Source organism: Penicillium chrysogenum, assembly GCF_028827035.1.
Source record: "Penicillium chrysogenum strain IBT 35668 chromosome Unknown utg000001l_segment0_segment0, whole genome shotgun sequence".
NCBI lineage: Eukaryota > Fungi > Ascomycota > Eurotiomycetes > Eurotiales > Aspergillaceae > Penicillium > Penicillium chrysogenum.
The window spans coordinates 3860861-3878320 of NW_026622749.1; the positions used below are offsets into that span (position 1 = coordinate 3860861).

At 50.1% G+C, this 17460-nt stretch overlaps 5 protein-coding genes across 5 annotated transcripts; 4 read left to right on the top strand and 1 right to left on the bottom strand.

Annotated features, from left to right (window-relative positions):
• Positions 1-671: 671 nt before the first annotated feature.
• N7489_001544 (cytochrome P450) lies at positions 672-2343 on the top strand (the record flags this gene model as incomplete). The annotated part of the gene is made up of 3 exons (XM_056707299.1): positions 672-786; positions 858-2008; positions 2056-2343. 3 exons carry the CDS (start codon positions 672-674, stop codon positions 2341-2343), a joined length of 1554 nt encoding a protein of 517 aa, XP_056571601.1.
• A 1625-nt stretch (positions 2344-3968) lies between these two features.
• N7489_001545 (uncharacterized protein) lies at positions 3969-7411 on the bottom strand (the record flags this gene model as incomplete). Its single annotated transcript, XM_056707300.1, has 2 exons — positions 3969-6753; positions 6816-7411. The coding sequence occupies 2 exons, from the start codon at positions 7409-7411 to the stop codon at positions 3969-3971; spliced, it is 3381 nt and encodes a 1126-aa protein (XP_056571602.1).
• Positions 7412-11722: 4311 nt separating this feature from the next.
• N7489_001546 (uncharacterized protein) lies at positions 11723-15438 on the top strand (the record flags this gene model as incomplete). The annotated part of the gene is made up of 6 exons (XM_056707301.1): positions 11723-13789; positions 13852-14560; positions 14615-14812; positions 14860-14911; positions 14967-15313; positions 15365-15438. The coding sequence occupies 6 exons, from the start codon at positions 11723-11725 to the stop codon at positions 15436-15438; spliced, it is 3447 nt and encodes a 1148-aa protein (XP_056571603.1).
• A 176-nt stretch (positions 15439-15614) lies between these two features.
• Positions 15615-16866, top strand: N7489_001547 (cystathionine gamma-synthase; the record flags this gene model as incomplete). The annotated part of the gene is made up of 2 exons (XM_056707302.1): positions 15615-15776; positions 15835-16866. 2 exons carry the CDS (start codon positions 15615-15617, stop codon positions 16864-16866), a joined length of 1194 nt encoding a protein of 397 aa, XP_056571604.1.
• Positions 16867-17136: 270 nt separating this feature from the next.
• Positions 17137-17397, top strand: N7489_001548 (MoaD/ThiS family protein; the record flags this gene model as incomplete). Its single annotated transcript, XM_056707303.1, has 1 exon — positions 17137-17397. One exon carries the CDS (start codon positions 17137-17139, stop codon positions 17395-17397), a length of 261 nt encoding a protein of 86 aa, XP_056571605.1.
• Positions 17398-17460: the final 63 nt, after the last annotated feature.

Sequence of the window (17460 nt, forward strand, 5' to 3'; positions counted from 1 at the left end):
CGAATGTATATCAATTTCATACCACGCATCATGCAAAGTGTATTATCAAAAAGAGCCTCCAAAGGTGGAAGCCATGTCTTTTCGAATTTAGCCACTCTTATAGGAGATGCTAAACCTAAATAGGATGGATAAAGAACAAGGCCACTTCGCGGAGTATCAGCCCTGGAGAGGCCATGAATTATGTCAAGCTTTCAATAACAATAACCAGCTGTATCTTGCAGATGTTGTATCATCGTTGATCATCTTCGATCATTGACGTTACCCCGCCACCTCCCTACGGGGCAATGTTTCCCGATTTCGCGATCTTCCAAGAGGGAAACATTCCCCGTTCCCGCATCCGCTGCACGGGCAACTGGTCTGGCACCAACCCACAAGACAGAAATGGTTATTGGATGCTTGGATTTGCTGATCTGCACTTTGAACCTTGAGGCCAATATGGGCTACCAGATGAAGATATCCATTGTGCTGGATGATGCCACAAAGACATGTGGGAGAATGATACTTAAACCAGTGCCATCCTGCCCTACCAGCAGCCCAAGCATTCTTACTTACACAAATCTCTTTCACTCAAGACGACCTAACTTGGAGAAGGACTTGTTGGTTCTGGACGTGGCATTTCACTGCCTTGCACAGTCTATAATTCCAGTTCAACCTATTACCTTCCACGCAACATGATCACTGTATTATCAGCCTTCTCAGCTGCGCCCTATGCAGCTGGGCTAGGCTTGTTCCTTCTAGGATATTTCCTCGTGATTCCTTACATTGAATATCTCCGGGATCCAAAAGGTATTTGCTAGGAGATCAGCCCAATCCTCTGGTTGAACAATATCAGGGCAACTGCTGACCCGTTCATTCAGGCTTAAGGAGATACCCGAATCTCACACCCTTCTCCGGATTCTCAGCAGTTCCATTCATGATCATGGCCTCGCGGGGTTTCCGTTCAATGGAATTGTCCGAATTACACAAGAAGAACCCCGTCATTCGAACAGGCCCCAACCAGCTGTCTTATGGCGATGTCCGGGCCATCAAGGACATCTATGGCCACAACACCAAGTGTCTCAAGGATCCATCATATGTGGTCACCTCTGGAACCCACTACAATCTGGCCGATGTTGTAGATAAGCCTGACCATGCCCGAAAGCGCAAGATCCTCTCTGCTGCATATGCGCTCAAGAACCTGGAGACATGGGAATACAAAGTGACCGACAAGGCCCAAAGAATGTTCAAGCATTTTGACAAAGTCTGCACCACGCCTGCCTCTGCGGAAGTGGCGTCTGGAAAAACCGCACCCGATCAGAAAGACCTCACGCTTGACCTCCGAGCCTGGACCAACTTCTTCACCCTTGATGCAATCGCCGATATTGGTCTCTCGGAGAAGCTAGGCTTCTTGGATTCCGGGACTGATCTTTGCATTGCCGAGAGGAAAGATGGCTCTACTTATGAGACCAACTTGCGCGAGGCCCTCTACCCGACTGCTCGAAAGCAATCCCTCATCGTCTGGAACTATGAGTGGTATCCAATTGTCAACAAGTTAGTCAACGTTATTCCATTCTTCGGTCGAATGCAAACATCCGCCGACAACTGGGAGAACATTATGTGGCGACGCGGCAATGAAAGGCTACGACGTTATGAAGCCGGTGAGAAACTCGAGGACTTCTTCCAGGCTCTCATGGAAGATAAGAATGGAAATGCCAAGAACCTCGAATGGGGCGAGGTCGTTGCCGAGTGCAACATCATGATGAACGCTGGTAGTGTGACTACGGCTGTTGCCATCGCCAACGTCATGTACCAACTCATCCGCAACCCCCGAACCTTAGCCAAGCTCCGCGAGGAGCTTGACGCGGTTCTGGACGAAGACGAGGTTGTGGCTGATTACGACAAAGTTAAGCATCTTCCCTACCTTCGAGCATGCTTGGATGAGTCCCTACGAATCTTCCCCCGACTTCCCACGGTCTTCCGCGTGAGACTCCAGCCGAAGGCACGAACATTCTCGGGGAATGGGTTGCTGGTAATACCACCGTGAGCATGTCTGCTCTAGTAGCACACCGTGACGAGAGTGTGTTCCCCAACGCAGACCAGTATATTCCTGAGAGATGGCTCGGAGAAGAAGGCAAGGCGTTGCAGCCGTACTTGATTGCCTTCTCTGCCGGTGCTCGGTCTTGTATTGGTCGGAATATCTCGTACCTGGAGCAGACTAAGGCTGTTGCGTCTATGGTACATCGTTATGACTTTGCTCTGTCTTACCCGGGTTGGGAATTGAAGCGGTTGGAGACGATGAACTTGATTTTGGGTGAAATGCCGGTGAAAATTTGGCGTCGTGATTTGGGTGCTGGTGAAGCTTAGAGATATCATCTACACGATTTATGTTAATGCCCTTCCACATCCTTTGAGTACCCTTTTTATTGAGGTTGGCTCTTCAACAATTGTAGTCTTTATCTTCACACTGGTCTCACTCACCCAGATCCTGGTACATCGCACTATATGACTGCCTTCCACCTGGTTTAAGCAGCCCTTCTGTCGTCTCTCCAATATCTATACTATTCTCATCCTATATATCACTCTCACTCTGCTCTCACTCTGCTCTCACTTGCTCTCACTTTGCTCCGACCTTGCTCCTATTCACCTAAACCCTACTACGTTGACCCCTTTATATTACTACCTCCCCCATACCTTGAGCAACTATACCAACATCTACTCTTCAACAACCATAGTCTGGTTATCTTTCACGCTGTTCTCAGTTTACCCGCTACCACTATTCCTGTTGACGCAGGAAAACGACACACACGACCAGCAGTGGCGCTACTCGCAAATCAGATGCCGACAACGAAAAGGCAAGGGTCTCGCACTGTTTGCACTATCAAGAGAGACACCAAAGAAGACATCAAGGAAGAAGAGGTGACTGGTCTCAGACCACATTCGACATGTCTGGGAGAAAAGAACACCAGAATCATACAATGTATGGAGGGAAGTACTGGGCAATGTGTTGGAATAAAAATACGGCATTATTCCACTCGACCAACACAAAAACCACGGTTAATGTGTATAGCCTAATGGGAGGCCATACCCCAGTATGACACAATGTCAATGTCCCAATGACCAGCTTGAACAACAAATACTTGCGCTGGCGCTACCCCAAACATGGGCACCGATCCGGATCAGCCAACAGTGGTGACGGCAATAGCAGACGGCTCGACTCAAGTCGCGCTTGCCACCAATATCCCCCCCCCATCTTTCTTTCCTCTCCACCTTCCTTCCTTCCCTGTCTTTAGTATCTTGAATCAAATGCACTCTCTTGCTTTGCTCATGCTTTGCTTGTAGATCTGGCAGGTCACAGACAATCGGGAATTCCGCCGTGCTAGTCATTTGCGTATTCTTTACTTCCTACCTACATGTAGTTAGTTCTTGCAGAATCCAGACACATCCTGATCTATCACGTTGGTCATAGGAAAACGTAGAGCCTCTGGGGCACACCAGGCTCACTGTAGACAGAGCCATTAAGGTCACGGCTAAGAAACAGCAATGAACAACCCTTATTAATTATGATCTTGGTACTAGTTTGTCCTAAGATTGATACAAGAAGATCGAAGAGAGACAGATACAGAAAAAAAGCAGGACCTCCAAAAAGAAAACAGCATGTGGCCCGGGTTCAGCGACAGCCAGAAAGATAAGCCAATGAGCTCACTCCCCATTAGATGTACCTCGGGATCAGAGATAAAACACCGTCGCAGCGATTTTGGGTAGGCACATAAAGCAAGAGATAGACAGAAATCAAGGAAATTCGTGATAGTGGCATCAATTCGCCAGTATTTCCGGGAGGAGAGGTGGTACGATATCAATAGAGGTAAATGGGAAATAAGTGGGAGGGGGGATCCATCGACAGGAACAGAGACAGAGATAGAGAGGTAGATATCGAAGAAGAAGAGGAATATACTGGTTCAAAATACATGTGGCTGCCTTTTGTCATATTTTTAGCGTTCGTGCCCGCCCAGCGCAGATTCGTCGACAAGTTCTGCTGAGCTGCCTGTGAATGACGGCTCATCCGGGCTCGCCTCGTGGATGTGGTCGTGTGCGCGATGTTGGGGTACATAGCCCATACTCGAGGGCCGTTCCGCTCGAGGGCCCGTCTGCTGGCTCGAGGCGTTGGACCTTGACCTTGAAGTAGAGGTCATAGACAGACCTCGTTCGCGAGATGGTGAGCTACTTCCGCTAAAGGGTAGGCGGGCAGTGGCGGAGCCTTCTGGTTGGAGATGGTGCACAGAGTGCACAGAGTGCTGTCCTGCCTCAGAGTTGCGCGACAAGGTCTCAGTCACAACTGGAAGGCCAGCGGCTGTTTCACCCGCACCTTGTTCACCAGGCGCCTGTGTGTGGCGAGAGCCCGTTCGACTGGGCAACTCAATGCCACCGCCAACTGCCGTATTAAGTTGTGGCAGTACAGGTGGCCGCGAATCACTTGACCGTTCCAGGTCGTGGTCGTTATCTGAATCCCTATAAGGAACATTGCTAGTAGACACATTCCGAGAATGGCTGGCGGATGGCATGCCTGTATCATCCTGATAATTATCATTATAGTCGCCCCCACGCGGGAATAGACCAGGAGGAGGAGCACGAGCACTTCGGACCACCTCAAATCCTTTGGCGTTGTCTTTGGTCTTCCCTTGGAGCAAGCTTCGGAACCAACCTGTCGCAGACGAGACTGGGCCTGTGGGATCTGCCGGCCCAGTTTTCAACTTGCGGGTGCCGCTGTGGGAGAGCGGTGGGCCTCGGACACCGTAGTAGAAATCAACCTCGCGAACAGCATAATCCTTCGGCTTGCGTGGGGCATCGAGCTCCATGTCATCCTTCGGGGCTGCTAGATATGCTGGAACGGGTGTGGCCCGGCCAGACATGGTACCATCTCCCAGGTCGTCTTCGGTATTCACTGCTCGGCGGCTTGATTTCGATCTCAAGAAGCCGCGTGACGGACTCTTCCCTTTCTCGAGGGCAGCACTCCCCGGTGGTGTTCTTCGCCCGGGACGGGGTGGTCGATAATAGGGATCGCGAGGGTTCATTCCCATCATCGTACCGCTGGTGGGCGAGCTAGGGAAGCCGGCTCCTTGATAGGCGGTTGAGGTAGGTGTGGGGAATCCTCCACTAGCGGCACGACTGTGTGTGCCACCTTGCGAACTAGGATAGTCATAGATAGCACTGGCCCTGCCATCACTGACTGCAGCACGATTCAGGAGCAGACCAGAGCTCCCAGATAGGCTGCGGGGACGCGATCCATCAAACTGAGAAGACATACGGTCGTCAACATGGCCGAGCATAGCAGCCTCCGAGCCCATACTCTGGCGAGTAAGATCACGCCGCGGGGTGCGCCTGGAGAGCTGGCGCATACCAAGCACCTTGGTCAAGCCACCACGAGTGGCACCGCCCGCACCAGCCAGTCTTGCCAGGACCTCGATCAATGTTTGCATCGCATTGAGGAAGAACCCGAAGACGAGAACCATGGCGTGTAACACAAGGATCAGATATCCGATCCAGCCTCGTGCCGCATCCGAAACTGTCAATGACGGCACAAAGATTACGCTCAAGATAACTGTCAAGAAGCGCACGATAGAGAAGATGCAGTGGTACAAGTTCATGTGAGTCGGTCCTGAGAAAGGTCGGAAAGCCAGCAGGGTTAGTACGGAGACAACTTCGCAAATGGCGAGCATCACCACCTGAGCGATGCCAGATGGCTGCAAAGCACCAATAGCTATCCCGCGAGCGATGTTCAAGACAATTGGAACGATACCGAAGGCCGCTGCATCGTCACAGTATGTATTATATAGCGGCCCATACAATAGCACCGTAGGAAGATCATCGAAAAGGTGAGCCTTGGGTCTGGTGGTAAGAATCACTCGGATGACCCATATGGAAAAGCATGCGATAAGAACAAGCACCACAGCTGCCAAAGCAACACAGTAAGCAGTTGATTGGCGAGCAAGAACCAGCTGAAAGAAGGAAAGGGAAACGATTGGCAGGAGAAGGAAATTGAAGACAATGCGAATGAGGTTGCCCATGGTAAACGGCATGTTTCTGGCACGCAGATCCTGGTCGGTGTTGTTCGCCAATTCACGGTACAGCCATCGAAGCGCGAATGCGACCTGGAACAGCACGGTCACACAGGCCAGGATTACGAGCACCCATATTATCATACCGGGCCAGATATCCTGGGACGAGGACATACCAACCAAGTGGTTCAATCGGTCAAGGCCATAAGTTCCATTGACGGCATATACACCATCGACAACGGGATCACGGCCCTTTTCAGTGCTCACGAAACTCTGGTTGAACATGAGAGTTGACCATGCACCTTGGCTCACTGCAGGCTGGAAGAACCCTGGGTAATCCAAAGAAAGCGAACCCGTCAAGACCACAAATTGAAGATATTGCAGGCAATCTGCAAATCCAGGAGTGACCAGCCGTAGAACATCCTCATCGCGGCCGTAGTTGCTTGTCCACCGAAACAGATCAGTTGTGCCCCAAGGGCTATACATGGCGGCAGCGATGGTCGCAATCCCCACAAGTACCAAAACGACAAGAGGCACGTAGGCGATAGCATTTTTAAGGGACGTTCCGAAGTCCGGTGTGGCCCTCACTGAAACACAGGCAAGCTGAACTGCGGATGCATCTCCAGAGCGGAGTGTCAATAACGGTGTGATCGTTCCGAAACGGTATGTTGAAAGCATATCATGTTGAATAGAGAAGGCTCGTAATGTCGCCAAATCACTCCTGCATAGAAGAAATGGATCAGTTAAAATCAAAGAGAGCTTTTAATTCGGGGAATAGCTCACAGGTTGTAATCAAAGATCGGACCCAACGGGAGGGTACCTTGCGTGAGTGCGTCACGAAAACGAGAGGCATTGTGGAAAGGCGTGAAGCTGAGCACATTGAGATCCGTCAACAGCGTGCTGTACAGGTTGTTGGTACTGCTCACATCCTCAATCTTCCCATCGGTCCAATTGGGATTTGTCCAGACGGAGGAATCCGGTGCCGGGTAGTTAGCAGTCCGTGACACAGTTCCCGACACATTGCCATATACCGTGACGGCGAGCGGGTGTAGAGGGTTGGTAAGGTTGAATTTGACGGACACGTTGGTGGGAACGAATTGAAGTTGTAGGGGGTCGGACTCGAGGATGGTTTTCGATAGACAATTTTCAAAGTCCAATAGAACAGCAGTGGCTGGCGATGCAAAGCTCACTAAGCAAAGCAGTGCAATCCACCACACGGGGCTCCATGGTTGTGCTCGGCGTTTCGAAGTGTCACGCCATGGCCGACCTTGCAAAATGTGTAATCCACTGCGTCGCGCCCACCTGGTTTCTTTCCGTCGAGAAGATGAATGTTCATTCGGCTCGATCTCCCCCGAGTCGTACATGTCCGCTTCGGGCATCCGGGATGACCTCCTCGGGGAGGTCAACCCCCGGCGTAGATGATCGAATCCACGTTGTGTTGACAATGGGTCGGTGTTGGGGTCTCGTCTACCGTGCGCACCCCTTCCCAGAATCGATAGTCACTTGAGATTGATAAAAAAAGATCTCGCAGGGAATAGTCCAGGAATGAAATTCGCGTGATGGGGTTGGGGGGTTTCGACGTTAGGCCGGTGCCTGGAGGTACGTAAATCTGCGTGTGCTGTAAGTCGCTAACTCGTCAAACGCGGCATATCCCGGGAGGATGATGGGGAGGTCGAAGTCAGAGCAGAACCCGAGGGAGAAGAGTTAATTTTTGCAGTGGGCTGGTCTGTTGTTGTTGCTGCGCCTTGTTTGGTCTGGCCCTGCCACAGGTGGAGTTTGACGGCTGACTACTCGACTATGCTAATAATAGGCTAACTACCTAGGTAACTAGTTATACGGAGGACTATTTTCTTCTTTTCAAATCATATCAACAAAATACATGTCATAAAATAGAAATTCCTCTTCTTTTTTTTTTACTATTTCCAATCCCACCGTCATTGCATCCACTCTGTCGGCTGGACCCGAACCTCCACGGAAACAAATAACCTGACACTCTTGAGTCTCGACACCAATATACTGTTGTGTTATCATATAGATAGAATGTCGTCTTCAATGAGGAGGAGCAATACCTGTCCTTATGTCTTTATCTTATAATCGTTATGTTGTATGTGTTTCCGAGCCATTCACCCTCACGTGTCTTCACCGACTACCGACTCTAAATAGTCGCTCAAGGTGGATTATTGTCTCACTTGATGATCGGTGACCCCGTCATGCCCGAAGCTCAACGCTTTATTGCCGATCAGATTCGGCAAGACCTTGCATCGGCTATGCCGTGGAACTATGGCTTTGGAAGCTTCCTTGTGATATTGGCTCGGGTGGTGAGGAGGTTGGGATGTGCCACATTACCACAAAACGGGGTGAACCTCCAGGGCTGGCCGGTATCTCCTCTGACCAATCGGGGGATCAGTTGGGTGACAACAAAGGTGCGGATAATGCCCAAACTTTCAGAATCCAGTGCCCTGCATTAGCTGTCTAACTCCACTGGGGGGTTCAGCAATGGAGGTTTTCTGGTGAGACAAGTATGGTGGCGTCAGGCTCTGCTCGTATATAGGTCTCCAGGATGGATACTTCTTGTTCAAATCCCGGTTGTCTCCGTAGTTGTGTGCATTCACCTCGGGATTGTTACGACATACATACTCTTCTAGAAACTTGGAATTTCAGTCGTGGAATATCCGATATGTATTCGGTACGGAGTAGGGCTATCTTGGATAGCCCAATGTCTCACTTCCTTAGCGACGTAAACATACTACCGAAAAGGTTAACGCCACATTGAGTTCCTTGTTTAACTCTCATTTCATCCAAGTCTAATCCTGAACCAACCTAGCTCCATCAAGCAAAAACCGCAAAGTCCTCGCGGAATCCCGTACACTCAACTGCCTCTCTGTCTTCAACGAATTGTCCTGGTTCAAACAAGATTCCTTCATTGTTGTCTTAGATCTTCAACAGTGGTGCCGTTCACATATCAGTATCATGTCCAATTATCAGTTCCGAATCTAACGTTGTCCCTAGCTGGTAAATGCTAAAAGTTGTTTGTTTCGGCGTCTAACCAGGCTGTGCGCCTGCCCATGGCCTTGCAGGATGTAACTTTTACTGTATCTGTGGGTCTTTGGCTGTAACAGCTCAGCAGGTCTTACCGCTACTGCAAGAAGAGAGTGCTGCTATTGAGAATGCTGCTATTAGAGCCCACAGGATAGATGAAGACTCGAATTTTCTTCCAGATACTACTTGAGTAAATAGTAGACTTAGTATAGACAGGCCTACGGCGAATCTGACTAGATAGCTTCAAACGATCTAATACCCTTCCTGGGGTTTGAATACGTCTATGGATTTCTTCAAGGTCACCTGATGTCCCACTATAATAGGACTTACAGTCAAGGTTCCTTTCTTCTCCTTTCCATAGTTCTCATACGATTCTACAATACTGTATTATATCATGCTTCATGATCCCAATACTACCTAGTAGTACTCAGACACCCGAGTTAAAAATTTGGGAAGACTAGGTTGATGTTGATAATATACGCTACATAGCTTGTCAAACGGGGATATTCCAAGTTTACTATCGGCTCGACACAACAGAAATTAAATATAGAAGGCTTGTGTAGGAGTAACCTATGAATCGATTAATGTAGACCTCAGTCTGGCTGGGACTTGATACCTTTTGTGGTTTACTGCAAGGGCCCCCCTTCTATGAGCTCAACATTATATGTTGTAGACCCCGGATTTTGGAGTGCTAAGCCACTTACCACCTGTTTACAGTGGGACCTCCAAAATCATTGGGCTAAACCTTTGTACCTCGCCCTAACTATATACCGCCTCCCTTTTAAGCATACTGCCATAAGAATATATAGTCGGCCGTTTATGTGGCCATCTTAGTGGTTTCCTAGGTAGTCTTCTCCGGCAGTCTTCTTAAATGTCTCTTTATTGGTATTTTTGAGTAGTCTCCTTGTATAGTTATATACCTTTGACTGCTAGTTAGTGCTGAATCACGTGCCTACACGCTAACTATAGAAATGAGATTTGACGTACTTTATTTATTCCTTAACTAGAAGCTCCACTAACCAAGCCTTACCTAGGTACCTAGGTAACCTTGGAAGATTGTATAGCGAGTAGACAGTTATGTGACCTCCCGAGGTCCCGGCGGGATGATCTACTTCGGGGTGTATGTGCCTAGGTAGTGCCTAGGTAGCTAATCCGTATGAACGCTAGGGCTCACGGACATTAGTTATCTATATGCTGGGTGGTTCGCGCTACTGCTCTTATATATGTTTTATTCTTTATTCTACGCATATGTGGGCTTCTGTTAAATGATGTCCGGAGTCAGCACAAGCGCTCTGAAGATTAATCGAGGAAGGAGATACTTGTTGATAAAGCAAGACATATGGCGGTGACAAGCAAAGGACATTGCATTATACCCGCAGGTTGCAGGAATCTGCAGCCATTTGAGATCATATGTACGGATATCTGGGTGTCGGGAGTAGCAAATTAGAGACTCGACAAAAAGAGGGACCTTGCATGCCAGGACGGGATGACGAAACGGGGAAGCCGATAATGGGCACTTGGTCAAATGCCAAATTGAGGAATACGCATTTCAGCCACGCCTCCAACCTGGAGAGAAAGCCACGAGGGTTAGGACATATTAACGAACCAATAAATCCAGGGTTCCATTAACTAGATTAGTCTCAAATTTGCGCTAAGAGTGCCCCTAGACGTACTTATGTGAGATATGGTTTAGGAATGACTTTTACTAGCATTATTTACTAGAAATACAAGACAGTAGATCATACCTAGGTACATATATGCTATCAAATCATATAGTGATATCTGTAACAATGGTGTGATTTACTCCGTAGGAATATCTTTGATCTTCTCAATACTCGTCAGCGGCGGGTCCGTCGTTCCGATTGGGCTTAGTGGAGTTTCAGTTTGAGACGAGCGGGTTGTCAATGCTGATTGGATATATATAGCCCTTGGTGGCTTGAAAAGGCGTTGGGTGTTTGAGGTATGTGGGATGGTATAAATAAGACTTATAGATATGGAATTGTAGCACATGTCCCTATTAAATACTTAGTAAATGTCTCTAATGTGTCTTAATAGACCTATTTATACATAAACGTCCCTATTAATATTCCTATGTTCGCATATTCGCTATATACAAAAGCTCCACAGAAAAAGCCCCCCACTGCGGCAATTGGTACCTGCGGAGTATCTCCAGGGTTTCTTCCCCCTGATAATGTCTGTACCTTCTTTCATTTCTCTCCATCTGTCTCAGGCTGCTGGTCCAGCTACTTTACCAATTTAATCTCTGTACTCCCGTACGGAGCCCTCCGTAAGTATTTGCTTTTTAGTTGCTTTTGAGTTGCTTTTTATTTGGATTTTTGAAGGCGCTAATCTTGGGATAGTTGGAGCACGGGCGCTTCGATTCCACCCCTCCTTCCTCTCCGACACTTGACACTTGACACTTGGGACCATTTTGAGACATCCGACACTTGACCTTAAACAATTCACTTCCACTCCTCTTATACCCCCTCTTGATCTCTCTTCTCCCCTTCCCCCGCTATTCGACCCCAATTCTTATCAGGCCTAAACCCCCTGTCGATCCTTCAACACCTAGGGGGAGGGGATATTTCACTGCTTGGTGTGTTTGATTTGAGTGCGATGTGGACTGCGTCTACTCGCAATCCTTTCCTGTCATGTCTACCGATGACCCGTTCTCCTTTTTGCCCGAGCAGGCCAAACCCGCGAAAAAACCCCACTGGAAAAGTAAACTATTCTCCAAGGATAAGAACAAATCTGCGTCGCATCAACATCAAGAAATAGCGGACTTCTTGAGCTCTCGCGCCCCAGAGTCAGCTCCCACTCCCCCGGCTATCGACTCAAGACACATTCCTCCACAAACCGTTGCTGCCCACCGCTTTCCTTCCTCACAAGACATCTCCGGATACCCTCCCTCCAAGCCAGCATCAGCGCCAGCGCCAGTCTTGCCTAACGAGAACTATGTCCCTTTCGACTTCTCAGACCAATCTCATACCGTACCTGCCCCTCCTGCCTCTGCCAAGCCTACTGGGCGCAAAGGCAAAGGGCTGCGGGTGGGCTTCAGCCCTCGAACCCCGGAAGTGATTGGCGAAGGAGGCGATGAGACGGAATCGCCAACAATTGAGATCTCGCGGGCTCGTGAAAGGTCGGGCAGCAGAGGTACCGAGTCGGCCAATATCCCTACGCCTCTCTCGGACCCTTCGCGGTCACATCTGCCAAATCTCCGACTGGACACATCGCTGGGCGATGACGATGCGCGATCGAGACAGGCGGCTTATTCGCCTCTGCGTGATAGGTCGGACTGGAAACCCCCGCTGATGCAAAATCCACAGGACGTAGACTTCCTGAGCGCCTTGCCTTCCAGTGACAGCGGTTCTCGATTGTCATTCCGTGGCGATACCGAGGCGAGTTCATTCGCACAACGCGTCCGCGACAAGATGGAAGCGGAAGAAGGGCGCGCATTGCATCATCGTTATGAGGAAGATGCCTTGTCTCCTGGCGCTGAAGACGATGATGTCTCGACTCCCCCCAGCCCTCCCAGCCCGGAATCGCCCATAAAAGCTTACAATCCTGGGTTGGTCAAAGAAACTGGCTCAACGGCGGGACTTCCGCATGCGCCCTCAATTTCTCTGTCAATGCGGTCGATTGTCGATTCCATTCGAAACCCCCCAAGCCCTTCAACGCAACGCGCACCTGCGAATCTCAGTCCTATTGACCCACGAATGCCCACAAATCTCATCCCAGGTAGCCCCGGCAAGGCCTCACCAACACAGGCGAAACCGCCACCCCAGGACCTGCCTGCATCAAACTTGGTGTCACCTCCCAGCCGCGAAGGCCAAGAGCCCCCACGCGGCGCCCAACCCCCTAAATTCTCTCTTCGAAACATTGCCAACCAAGTTGGCGACACCGCATTTTCTGAATTCAAAGAGTACAATGCACGATATGAGAGTTCTATTAAATTCGCAGCAGAGGATGTTAAGCCATTGGTAGAAACATCGCTAGCAGAATGGATTCGGGCTGCGGTCTGGTGGTTTTTGCGAGGGAAGACGCGATTAGAAGCATATGCTCGTTCCCGCTCGACACTGCCACCTGCCTACGCCAAGCAAGCTGTGGTCGATCTTGGAAAGGCATTATGGATAAATGAAAATATCGTGCCCAGTCATCGTGAAGTCTCTCGATACGGCGCTATGGGCGTTGACGCCCTACTGGCCGTTGCGAGTACCACCGGCGACAAGGAGTTGGCTGAACTTCTGGGAATACATCAAACTCTCATCAATCACCTCCGGTCGCTGTCCATGTCCATGAAACGTAACAACATCCTCGCCGTGGTTGTCTCGGACGAAGGCTCTCCCACCCAGCTGGATACTAGCATCTGGCTGCGTTACCCTTTCTATGCGCCCGACGTCTCAGCAGTCTTATCTGGCGCAGCAACGAGATCAATGTTGGCAGATAACGCGGGTAAGACACCAAGTTTGGTGCACATGATGCCTTTGGGTGACACAAATCGATATTTCAGCTATGGTAGCATGTTCGTGCAGGTCTGCGTCAGCTCCAGCGATGATGATGGGCAGCAGCAATATGCCATGCCTTGCGCGTTGACCATTGTCCGCGAACGGGCAGATTGGTATGTCTTTGCGGCAATCACTAGCCAAAGTCAACTTGTCAACATCTTGATTCAGTCCGATCGCAAGCAGGGCCCGACTTGGGAGGATGTGGATTGGCAAGTCCGGTCCCATTCTATGCGAGTCAAGCTCCCCGAGGATTCGAGTTGGACGTCATGTTTAAGGAAGAGGATTTCAAGACCCTTTGGAATATCGTGAAATATACTCAGAAGTCGGAGAACAGTCTCCATCCGGAGGCAGGCGAGACTGTGGTATTTGAGAATACTCTCAAGGTTTTCCAATATATGGATCCGGGCACACCCAAGGCATTCCCTCCAGACCCTACAGAAAGATGCCGTATTCGTTTGTTCGAGAGATCTGTCACCGTGACAGAAGGCACTGGTACTCGCAATGCGCATCGGGGATTCCGACTAGCTGTCCTGACCAGCCCGAAGGTCAAGACTTTGAGCAGCATTCGCCATACTTTGGGCAACGGCTCACCGATAGTGTTTGGTCTCTTACGAGGAGAGGACGGTGCTCCCGCTCTTCTCCTCAAGGTGACCGAGGACGGCCGTACGAGATCCATGTTGATGACTTTCCATGAGGTGGCTGAGCGTACGAAAATCCACTCCGTGCTGCTAGGCATGATTCCACGAGAGGGAGAGGTCAAGTCGCCCGAATTCGCCATCCAGTCTTATTGCATTGAACAGCCCGAAGATCCATTTACCGGCCAGCCGGCAGTCAAACACCTCCAGTTCCCCGCCGGAAGCGTGTCCGTTATTGATCAAAAGCATGCTTACGTTGACCATGGTTATGGACCGACTATTCTATCGGAACATTTGAGGGCATTTATCGCCACTGAATGGGGATCTGTCACGGATCGCATCAACTTAGGTGGGGTTTCTCTATCTCCTCTCGCCTCGAAATGAGTTGCTAATTTCTGCTCAGGACCTGGTGAATTGAAAATCGGCTTGGACGTCCAAAGCAAGACGAGCATGAGCTTGTTCCGCTCCGCGCAGCAAGATCTGACCCTTTCGCTTGCGGATAACCTCGTCCGCCCTGAACTGCCTGGACAGTTAACCGGCTTCCTTGAGAAGATTACGGCGAAGCCCATGATCCGCCGGCTGGATTTCCCCACCATGGAGGGTATGTCGTGTTCTGACATTTTGTTTGCTTTGCTAATTGCATCCTAGATCTTCATGCCTTCGAAGCAGCTGTTACTGGCTTCCAGGTGCTTTACGATGGGTGAGTCTATCATGCCCATCTAGCCTTTTGGTCAAGACTTTGCTAATCAGACTAGTATGGCTACATCGTTCACTATCTCCCGCCGACGGAGTATGGTTCCCATTTATAAGAAATGGGAAGCTGCGGTGGCACGGGTCCAGATTGTACGACAAGAGAAAGTTGTTCAAATGCTTGCTTTCTTTGGAGACTTCCAGCATGGCACATGTATGAACTTTGTTCTTAAGGGTACTGATATCATGGAATCCTTTGGGCGGTCCGGCAAGTTCGGCATTCGTATGGTAGACGCCAAGTTTGCACTACCTAAGAAGGACGATAATCCAGCTTCCAACTTTGTGTGCCTCGATATGCCCGAGTATCCCATCGAACATGACGATCTCACCATTACGTTCGATACAGAGGCTTGTGAGTTATATATCTAGCTTGTATTTTTCTTTTGCTAACTTTGTTCGACAGCACGCGCAAGCTTCAAGGCAGCTCTTCCTGGATCAGTGCGAGAGCCATCTCGCATGGGCTCCATCCGTCGATAACGCGGTTGTTCTCCCTCTTCCCCGTGATATGCCCCACACGTGACCCATTACGTGATTTCCCCCTCCTTCCCCTCCCCCGAGATCGGATCCCGCATTTTCCGGTGTATTATAACTTTTGCTTTGACGGGCCCTTTTCTGTGCATACAATTCAAGAACCAAACATAGCATCTTTTATCATGTCGCATTCTAGCGAAGCCATTGGCGCATCCACGCGCTCCTTGCATGCCGATGATGCCCTGAACCTTGTTACTGATGTTGCTCCTCCTATGCATCTCTCTACTACGTTTCGTTATTCCAAGGATCCAAGCCAGCTAGTACCGGCTGCCGATGCCACCCCTGTATGCATCTTGACTCGCAGTTCTATGCCCCGTAACCTAACATACGGATCCATTGTAGTCCGACTTTGATCCAACCTCCCACATCTACTCGCGCATGTCCGCACCCAATCCTACCCGCTTCGAAGCAATCCTCTCCTCCCTCCTCCACGGCCAAGTTATAAGCTACTCCTCCGGGCTGTCGGCCTTGCATGGCGCCCTGACCTTGCTCAACCCCCGCCGCATCTCCGTCGGCGATGGCTACCACGGCTGTCACGGCGTCATCGCCCTCTTCACCCGCCTAACAGGCCTCCAAAAGCTCCCCCTCGACTGCCCACCGAACCAACTTGAAAAAGGCGATGTAATCCTCCTCGAAACACCCGTCAACCCCCAAGGCACCGCCTTCGACATTGCGTCCTACGCCGCTAAAGCCCACGCGCGCGGCGCATACCTCATCGTCGACAGCACCTTCGCCCCACCAGGCCTCCAAGAGCCATTCCAGTTCGGCGCAGATATCGTCATGCACTCAGGCACCAAGTACTTCGGTGGCCACAGCGATATGCTGTGTGGTGTCCTCGCCACGAACCGCGACGACTGGGCCGCCCAGCTCAAATCCGACCGTCTCTTTATCGGAACCGTCATGGGTAGCATGGAGGGCTGGCTGGGCGTCCGCAGTCTGCGCACTTTGGAGATTCGTGTTCAGCGTCAGAGCGAGAATGCCGCCCGTCTCATCTCCTGGCTTGATGCTGCTCTCCATGTGCCTAACCCCGCGCCTGACAGCGACGAGGCGGCTGTGCAGGCTGTTCTCGGTGAGGTCCTCCATGCTAGTCTGCAGAAGGTCGAGGGTGACTGGTTGAAGAAGCAGATGCCTAATGGGTTCGGACCTGTTTTCTCTATTGTTATGAAGGAGATGCGCTTCGCTCGGGAGTTGCCGAGTAAATTGCATTTCTTCCAGCATGCTACTAGTCTGGGCGGTGTTGAGACGCTTATTGAATGGAGGACTATGACGGATGCGACAGTTGATCGGAGGTTGTTGAGGATTAGTATTGGGTTGGAGAATTGGGAGGATTTGAAGGCTGATATGGCGAGGGCATTCCGTGAGCTTGCCAAGTAGATTTGGAGATTATGAACTACATAGAATGCATTATATCTTTTATTATAGCGAAGTATACAATTTATATACCTGTGAACAACTTGGATTCCCTCCAGGTCTTCTTTTATCTTATTTACCCCGCATTGAACAATTCTATTGGTCATCTAATCTGCTATCTTCCTACGGAGGACTCCGTATACTTCTTCACTTTGCAACCACCTCTTCCACTGTCATTTCAGTCATTTCAGTCATTCAGTCAATTCTCTCCCTCAATTACACTCAATACCCATCATGCCGGAAACATTCACAATCCACTACTTCGCCACAGCATCCCAATACACCTCCAAAAACACAGAATCACTCCCCGCGCCGCTGAAACTATCCGCTCTGTTTGGCGAACTCGAGCAGCGATACCCTGGCATTGTTCCAAAAGTCCTGTCTACTTGTGGTGTTAGTCTGAATGGGGAGTATGTTGATGTCGAGGAGGACGGGGAGGTCGTTATCCAGGCCGGGGGTGAGGTGGCTGTTATTCCGCCTGTGAGTTCGGGGTAGAGATAAGAGGACTTCCATTTGAAGACTTCCGTGTTGGATGTACTTTATAAGTCTTGATCTTGG